Here is a 9,564-nt window from a genome sequence, read left to right as displayed (position 1 = left end):
TTGAAGCTATATAATAATCTCTTTAAATTATTATGAAACCAATTATTATATTAAACCCCCCCCACAAAAAATGTCAAACTGACAATTGATCTAGATGCCATAGGAATCCAATACATACCACCAATTAAAACATTTGCATTGGGCCTATCAAAACAATTGAAATGAAATGGTTGATATAGCTATAGGCTTAATGAGAGTGAGAGTGACAATCAACACAAGAGTGACAATAGGGACAATCCTATTAGAAGTCTTTAGGTACAGAGGGGTATTAGTTATAATGCTGATCCACTGGGAAGACCTCTATCTGTCCCGCAGTGCGTCCTATGTGAACCTGCCGTGAACCGTACCCTACAGCTCTACGGTGAACCTCTCCACCGTTTGCGCCAATCCACCCCAGCTGTGGAGAAATTACGCCTCCTCATCTGGTACCAAACAACCTTTCATCAGGTAGGACTGAGTGTACATCTACATAACTTCAGGTAGGACTGAGTCTACATCTAGATAACTTCAGGTAGGACTGAGTGTACATCTACATAACTTCAGGTAGGACTGAGTGTACTTCTAGATAACTTCAGGTAGGACTGAGTGTACATCTAGATAACTTCAGGTAGGACTGAGTGTACTTCTAGATAACTTCAGGTAGGACTGAGTGTACATCTACATAACTTCAGGTAGGACTGAGTGTACATCTAGATAACTTCAGGTAGGACTGAGTCTACATCTAGATAACTGCAGGTAGGACTGAGTGTACATCTAGATAACTTCACGTAGGACTGAGTGTACATCTACATAACTTCAGGTAGGACTGAGTGTACATCTAGATAACTTCAGGTAGGACTGAATCTACATCTAGATAACTTCAGGTAGGACTGAATCTACATCTACATAACTTCAGGTAGGACTGAGTGTACATCTAGATAACTTCAGGTAGGACTGAGTGTACTTCTAGATAACTTCAGGTAGGACTGAGTGTACATCTAGATAACTTCACGTAGGACTGAGTGTACATCTACATAACTTCAGGTAGGACTGAGTGTACATCTAGATAACTTCAGGTAGGACTGAATCTACATCTAGATAACTTCAGGTAGGACTGAATCTACATCTACATAACTTCAGGTAGGACTGAGTGTACATCTAGATAACTTCAGGTAGGACTGAGTGTACTTCTAGATAACTTCAGGTAGGACTGAGTGTACATCTAGATAACTTCACGTAGGACTGAGTGTACATCTACATAACTTCAGGTAGGACTGAGTGTACTTCTAGATAACTTCACGTAGGACTGAGTGTACATCTAGATAACTTCAGGTAGGACTGAGTGTACATCTAGATAACTTCACGTAGGACTGAGTGTACATCTACATAACTTCAGGTAGGACTGAGTGTACATCTAGATAACTTCACGTAGGACTGAGTGTACATCTACATAACTTCCTTGTTCGGACCCAGGAAGTTGTCCATTGTATGTTAACATTTTGATAATAGATTGGAAATATTATGCATGATAGCAACATTTGTGATTTTAGAAAATGATACAGAATACTGTATATAATATGTGAAGACATTGCTTTACTGTATATTAATGTTTTGTCAGCATTTATAAATCAAATCAAATGTTATTGGTCATATTCACATGGTTAGCAGATGCGAGTGTAGCGACATGCTTGTGCTTCTAGTTCCGACAGTGCAGCAATATCTAACAATATGAACAATTCCACAACAACTACCTTATACACACAAATTTAAGTAAGGAATGGAATAAGAATAAATAAATATAAAAATATGGATGAGCAACGACAGAGCGGCATCGAGCAAGATGCAGTAAATAGTATAAAATACAGTATATACATATGAGATGAGTAATGCAAGATCTGTAAACAAAATTAAAGTGGGATTAATACAGTGACTAGTGTTCTGTTTATTAAAGTGGCCAATGATTTTAGGTCTGTATGTAGGCAGCAGCCTCTCTGTGCTAGTGATGGCTGTTTAACAGTCTGATGGCCTTGAGATAGAATCTGTTTTTCAGTCTCTCAGTCCCTGCTTTGATGCACCTGTACTGACCTCGCCTTCTGGATGGTAGCAGGGTGAACATGCAGTGGCTCGGGTGGTTGTTGTCCTTGATGATCTTTTTGGCCTTCCTGTCACATCGGGTGGTTGTTGTCCTTGATGATCTTTTTGGCCTTCCTGTCACATCGGGTGGTTGTTGTCCTTGATGATCTTTTTGGCCTTCCTGTCACATCGGGTGGTTGTTGTCCTTGATGATCTTTATGGCCTTCCTGTCACATCGGGTGGTTGTTGTCCTTGATGATCTTTATGGCCTTCCTGTGACATCGGGTGGTTGTTGTCCTTGATGATCTTTATGGCCTTCCTGTCACATCGGGTGGTTGTTGTCCTTGATGATCTTTATGGCCTTCCTGTCACATCGGGTGGTGTAGGTGTCCTGGAGGGCAGGTAGTTCGTAGCTGAATCCCAATTAGTTAGGTAACATATATAAATGAGATGTTTTATTTATATTTATGCTTGTCATTAGAATGTCTTCTTTTGGACTATACTGTTGGCAGTTGCATTTTCCTTTCTCTCTAGGGAAAAGTCACTTGGGGCCCAGAGAGGGGAGAAGTCAGGCTTGACTTTTACATGTCTGGTAATATGCAGAATATCAGAAAGGGAGAAGTCAGGTTTGTCTTTTACATGTCTGGTAATATGTGAATCATCTGTGAAACCATGTGAAGGGCTCCACTATGTCTGTAATCCAGTCACTCCCTTCTTTTCCCATTGGGGGGAGGAGTATGGCAGTGTCTGGAACCATTGTATTACCCCTCTGATGTGTTGAACTTATCTTTCGTAGTATATGACCTAGAGGTTCACTCCCCTTAGTGAGCTTCTCCAGGAGTGAGGAGAAGAGGGGGTGTATTTGAGATGGGAGTATCTAGAATTGACAATTGATATATGCCATTGGATGAGGTAATGTTTTGGTCCTAAGTGGTACCAAGAACGAGATTAGAATCTCGTCTAAAGAGACCAAACTGAACGATAATTTATAGCTAATGCTATCTGGCTATGGGATACTCCTCTTTCAAGTAAAAGGCCCTTTGTAATGTTCCTAAGATCTGTGGTTCGTCATGTGAGTTGAGAGGGGTGTATCTTGGCTATAAAAGATACTAAGAATTATTTTGTAAGCACTCTCAGAGAATTCATTTATAGACACTGAATTGATCTGAGAGTCAAAGGGCTATGGTGAAGCTCATATATAATTAAAGATGGACTTCAAAATATAACTCTGACTTGTGTGTGGTTTGCTCTCTCATCATTTAGTAATACAGGAAATTCCCACGACAGTGTCCTGGAGGGCAGGTCGTTTGCTCCCATTGATTCTTTGTGCAGACTGCACCACCCTCTAGAGAGCCCTGCGTTTAGGGGCGGTGCAGTTGCCGTACCAGGCGGTGATACAGCCCGACAGGAGGCCCTCAATTGTGCTTCTGTAAAAGTTTGTGAGGGTTTTAGGTGACAAGCCAAATTTCTTCAGCCTCCTGAGTTTGAAGAGCCGCTGTTGCGCCTTCTTGACCACACTGTCTTTGTGGGTGGACCATTTCAGTTTGTCCGTGATGTGTACGCCGAGGAACTTAAAATGTTCCATGGCCACGCAGTCATAGGTGAACAGGGAGTACAGGAGGGGGCTGAGCACGCAACCTTGTGGTGTCCCTGTGTTGAGGATCAGTGAAGTGGAGATGTTGTTACCTACCCTCACCACTTGGGCGCAGCCCGTCAGGAAGTCCAGGACACAATTCCAGAGAGCGGAGTTTGAGCCCCTTGGCCTCGAGCTTAATGATGAGCTTGGAAGGTACTATGGTGTTGAATGCTGAGCTGTAGTCAATGAACAGCATTCTTACATTGGTATTCCTGTTGTCCAGATGGGATAGGGCAGTGTGATGACGATTGCATCGTCTGTGGATCTATTGGGGCGGTAAGCAAATTGAAGTGAGTCTAGGGTGACAGGTTAGATGGAGGTGATATGATCCTTGACTAGTCTCTCAAAGCTCTTCATTATGACAAAAGTGAGTGCTACAGGGTTATAGTCATTTAGTTCAGTTACCTTTGCATTCTTGGGTACAGGAACAATGGTGGCCATCTTGAAGCATGTGGACACGGCTAGGGATGCCTTCTGGGCCGGCAGCCTTGCGAGGGTTAACACGTTTAAATGTCTTACTCACGTCAGCCACGGAGAAGAAGAGCCCACACAGTCCTTAGTAGTGATCTTTAATTTTCACTCTCTTTCTATAGATCACTATAGCCACATAGGCTATTGCCCCCTGTTGTATTCAATAGCCTGATGACTCATAGTAACATGTACATGCATGGCCTGTTCCTTATCCCCAGACACTCATGTCTCAATGTGTTCATAATTATCCTGACATTAAAGAGACGGAGGATTTATTATTCAAAAGACTGTTCATCTGTTGTCACCTGTTCCTTAACCTGTCATGTCTGGGCCCATATTCATAAACCAGTCTCAGAGTAGTAGGAGGGCTGATCTGGGGTCAGTTTAGCCATTTAGACCATAATAAATAAGATTAAATCGATGCTTTATTCATACGGAATCTGATTCATTCAAACTTGGTGTTTCCTTTCCTTTACAACAGGTTGGGGAGGAGTTGGATTCTTCCCTGAATCACTCTGCCAGGGACCTGTATTCTGAATCACTCTGCCAGGGACCTGTGTTCTGAATCACTCTGCCAGGGACCTGTATTCTGAATCACTCTGCCAGGGACCTGTATTCTGAATCACTCTGCCAGGGACCTGTATTCTGAATCACTCTGCCAGGGACCTGTATTCTGAATCACTCTGCCAGGAACCTGTATTCTGAATCACTCTGCCAGGGACCTGTATTCTGAATCACTCTGCCAGGGACCTGTGTTCTGAATCACTCTGCCAGGGACCTGTATTCTGAATCACTCTGCCAGGGACCTGTATTCTGAATCACTCTGCCAGGAACCTGTATTCTGAATCACTCTGCCAGGGACCTGTATTCTGAATCACTCTGCCAGGGATCTGTATTCTGAATCACTCTGCCAGGGACCTGTATTCTGAATCACTCTGCCAGGGACCTGTATTCTGAATCACTCTGCCAGGGACCTGTATTCTGAATCACTCTGCCAGGGACCTGTATTCTGAATCACTCTGCCAGGGACCTGTATTCTGAATCACTCTGCCAGGGACCTGTATTCTGAATCACTCTGCCAGGGACCTGTATTCTCAATCACTCTGCCAGGGACCTGTATTCTCAATCACTCTGCCAGGGACCCGTATTCTGAATCCAATTGAATGGTGCAATTAACGACTTCTCAAGCTGAGGAGTGAGTACACAAATAAATTACACCACAATCACCATCTCTTCGTAAATGTATAGTACCCAAAGGAGGAGACTGAAACTGAGCCGAGTCATATTCCTCCTGTCTGCTGTTCTACTGTGTTGTCTCTACCAGCTGTCTATCACCTCCAAGCTCTCCCCAGGACCCTGGCCCCATGCCCTGCCCCAAATAGGTGAGGGGTCTGGGGATGGAGAGGGACTGACAGGGGCCCTCCTGGAGGAAGTTGCATTGGAGACCTTAAGGGAGGGGGGACGCAGTATTGACACACAAGAGGAGGAAATTATAGATTTAATGACAACTGAAGTGTACGATTATTACTCTGAGACGACTACAGATGATGTCACACCCTCCACTACCACTGAGGTCTCATCATCATCATCATCATCATCCTCATCAGTGACTACAATCCGGACTATCGTTCACTGCATCTATGTAGACCCGGAGCCTCCCATTCAGATCCCCACCCTGCCCAACCCACCACCCACCCATCTAGTCCCCAACACCACCCAATCCTCCCCTGCCGACCCGGGGGACGCCCCTCATCAGAAAGGAGACTACCCCACTGATATCTTCTCCGTGGAGGACCGGAGACGGGGCTGGGTGTCGCTCCACATCTTCGGGATGATGTACATGTTCGTCTCACTCGCCATTGTGTGCGACGAATTTTTTGTCCCCGCGCTCGGCGTCATCACAGACCAGCTGGCCATCTCCGACGACGTGGCCGGGGCAACCTTCATGGCGGCAGGAGGCTCCGCTCCGGAGCTGTTCACCTCTCTGATTGGCGTGTTCATCTCTCATAGCAATGTGGGCATCGGGACGATCGTGGGGTCGGCGGTGTTCAATATCCTGTTTGTCATCGGGATGTGTGCCATCTTCTCCAGGGAGATGCTGCACCTCACCTGGTGGCCCCTGTTCAGGGACGTCTCCTTCTACATCATAGGTAATAATATACTATCACAGGTAAAGGCAGATGCTACACCTCACCTGGTGGCCCCTGTTCAGGGACGTCTCCTTCTACATCATAGGTAATAATATACTATCACAGGTAAAGGCAGATGCTGCACCTCACCTGGTGGCCCCTGTTCAGGGACGTCTCCTTCTACATCATAGGTAATAATATACTATCACAGGTAAAGGCAGATGCTGCACCTCACCTGGTGGCCCCTGTTCAGGGACGTCTCCTTCTGCATCATAGGTAATAATATACTATCACAGGTAAAGGCAGATGCTACACCTCACCTGGTGGCCCCTGTTCAGGGACGTCTCCTTCTACATCATAGGTAATAATATACTATCACAGGTAAAGGCAGATGCTACACCTCACCTGGTGGCCCCTGTTCAGGGACGTCTCCTTCTACATCATAGGTAATAATATACTATCACAGGTAAAGGCAGATGCTACACCTCACCTGGTGGCCCCTGTTCAGGGACGTCTCCTTCTATATCATAGGTAATAATATACTATCACAGGTAAAGGCAGATGCTGCACCTCACCTGGTGGCCCCTGTTCAGGGACGTCTCCTTCTACATCATAGTTAATAATATACTATCACAGGTAAAGGCAGATGCTACACCTCACCTGGTGGCCCCTGTTCAGGGACGTCTCCTTCTGCATCATAGGTAATAATATACTATCACAGGTAAAGGCAGATGCTACACCTCAGCGCTTTTTACATCAGCAGTTGTCAAAGTGCAGTATCTCGGCGTAGGCCAAATTACAGTAACCCCGGCGTAGGCCTCAGAGAGCAAAGGTAGAACATGCAAAGGTAGAAGCGAGAGCACAGTGGCCAGGAGAAACTACCTAGAAGGAAGAAACCTACTGTAGAGAGGAACCTGGCTCAGAGGGGCTATATTCCTCTGGCTGTACCAGGTGGAGATTAAGAGTACATGTGGCCATCAAGGCCAGATAGAGTCCAGAGGACGGGAGAGAAGAGGCTCCACTCATAAATAACTGATAGTGTGCTTGGAGCCAACAGTCGATCTCAATCACAAAAAAATTAAGGATAAAGGCCAGCACTCACTTGCATATAATTGCAATTGAAGCTATTTGGGACGCAACTATTATTCACAACATGACAATTTACGTAAAATCTTACTGTGTCCTCTAATCTCTTAATGTGTTCTCTAACCTCTAACCTCTTAATGTGTTCTCTAACCTCTAACCTCTTACTGTGTTCTCTAACCTCTTACTGTGTTCTCTAACCTTTAACCTCTTACTGTGTTCTCTAACCTCTAACCTCTTACTGTGTCCTCTAACCTCTTACTGTGTTCTCTAACCTCTTACTGTGTTCTCTAACCTCTTACTGTGTTCTCTAACCTCTTACTGTGTTCTCTAACCTCTAACCTCTTACTGTGTCCTCTAACCTCTAACCTCTTACTGTGTTCTCTAACCTCTTACTGTGTTCTCTAACCTCTTACTGTGTCCTCCAACCTCTTACTGTGTCCTCTAACCTCTAACCTCTTACTGTGTTCTCTAACCTCTTACTGTGTCCTCTAACCTCTTACTGTGTCCTCTAACCTCTTACTGTGTCCTCTAGCCTCTAACCTCTTACTGTGTTCTCTAACCTCTTACAGTGTTCTCTAACCTCTAACCTCTTACTGTGTCCTCTAACCTCTTACTGTGTCCTCTAACCTCTTACTGTGTCCTCTAACCTCTTACTGTGTTCTCTAACCTCTTACCTCTTACTGTGTCCTCTAACCTCTTACTGTGTCCTCTAACCTCTTACTGTGTTCTCTAACCTCTAACCTCTTACTGTGTTCTCTAACCTCTTACTGTGTTCTCTAACCTCTAACCTCTTACTGTGTTCTCTAACCTCTTACTGTGTCCTCTAACCTCTTACTGTGTCCTCTAACCTCTAACCTCTTACTGTGTCCTCTAACCTCTTACTGTGTCCTCTAACCTCTTACTGTGTTCTCTAACCTCTTACTGTGTTCTCTAACCTCTTACTGTGTTCTCTAACCTCTTACTGTGTTCTCTAACCTCTTACTGTGTCCTCTAACCTCTTACTGTGTCCTCTAACCTCTAACCTCTTACTGTGTTCTCTAACCTCTAACCTCTTACTGTGTTCTCTAACCTCTAACCTCTTACTGTGTTCTCTAACCTCTTACTGTGTTCTCTAACCTCTAACCTCTTACTGTGTCCTCTAACCTCTTACTGTGTTCTCTAACCTCTTACTGTGTTCTCTAACCTCTAACCTCTTACTGTGTCCTCTAACCTCTTACTGTGTTCTCTAACCTCTAACCTCTTACTGTGTTCTCTAACCTCTAACCTCTTACTGTGTCCTCTAACCTCTTACTGTGTCCTCTAACCTCTTACTGTGTCCTCTAACCTCTAACCGTGTTCTCTAACCTCTTACTGTGTTCTCTAACCTCTTACTGTGTTCTCTAACCTCTTGCTGTGTTCTCTAACCTCTAACCTCTTACTGTGTCCTCTAACCTCTTACTGTGTTCTCTAACCTCTTACTGTGTTCTCTAACCTCTTGCTGTGTTCTCTAACCTCTTACTGTGTCCTCTAACCTCTTACTGTGTTCTCTAACCTCTTACTGTGTTCTCTAACCTCTTACTGTGTTCTCTAACCTCTTACTGTGTTCTCTAACCTCTTACTGTGTTCTCTAACCTCTTACTGTGTCCTCTAACCTCTTACTGTGTCCTCTAACCTCTTACTGTGTCCTCTAACCTCTTACTGTGTCCTCTAACCTCTTACTGTGTTCTCTAACCTCTTGCTGTGTTCTCTAACCTCTTACTGTGTTCTCTAACCTCTAACCTCTTACTGTGTCCTCTAACCTCTTACTGTGTTCTCTAACCTCTAACCTCTTACTGTGTTCTCTAACCTCTAACCTCTTACTGTGTCCTCTAACCTCTTACTGTGTCCTCTAACCTCTTACCGTGTCCTCTAACCTCTTACTGTGTCCTCTAACCTCTTACTGTGTTCTCTAACCTCTTGCTGTGTTCTCTAACCTCTAACCTCTTACTGTGTCCTCTAACCTCTTACTGTGTTCTCTAACCTCTTACTGTGTTCTCTAACCTCTTACTGTGTTCTCTAACCTCTTACTGTGTTCTCTAACCTCTTACTGTGTTCTCTAACCTCTTACTGTGTTCTCTAACCTCTTACTGTGTTCTCTAACCTCTTACTGTTTTCTCTAACCTCTTACTGTGTCCTCTAACCTCTAACCTCTTACTGTGTCCTCTAACCTCT

General features: G+C 44.4%; 1 protein-coding gene across 1 annotated transcript in view; it reads left to right on the top strand.

The window, feature by feature from the left end:
* Positions 1–5,399: 5,399 nt before the first annotated feature.
* LOC139584097 (sodium/potassium/calcium exchanger 1-like) overlaps positions 5,400–9,564 on the top strand; it is a 53,381-nt gene continuing 49,216 nt past the window's right edge. The window contains exons 1-2 of the mRNA XM_071415605.1: positions 5,400–5,518; positions 5,612–6,309. Coding sequence (XP_071271706.1) covers positions 5,400–5,518; positions 5,612–6,309 — 817 coding nt within the window. The remainder of the gene's footprint in view (positions 5,519–5,611; positions 6,310–9,564) is intronic.

This window comes from Salvelinus alpinus, chromosome 9, assembly GCF_045679555.1.
Source record: "Salvelinus alpinus chromosome 9, SLU_Salpinus.1, whole genome shotgun sequence".
Lineage (NCBI taxonomy): Eukaryota > Metazoa > Chordata > Actinopteri > Salmoniformes > Salmonidae > Salvelinus > Salvelinus alpinus.
The sequence above is the reverse complement of the archived record's forward strand: the minus strand, read 5'-3'. Positions and strand labels throughout refer to the sequence as shown.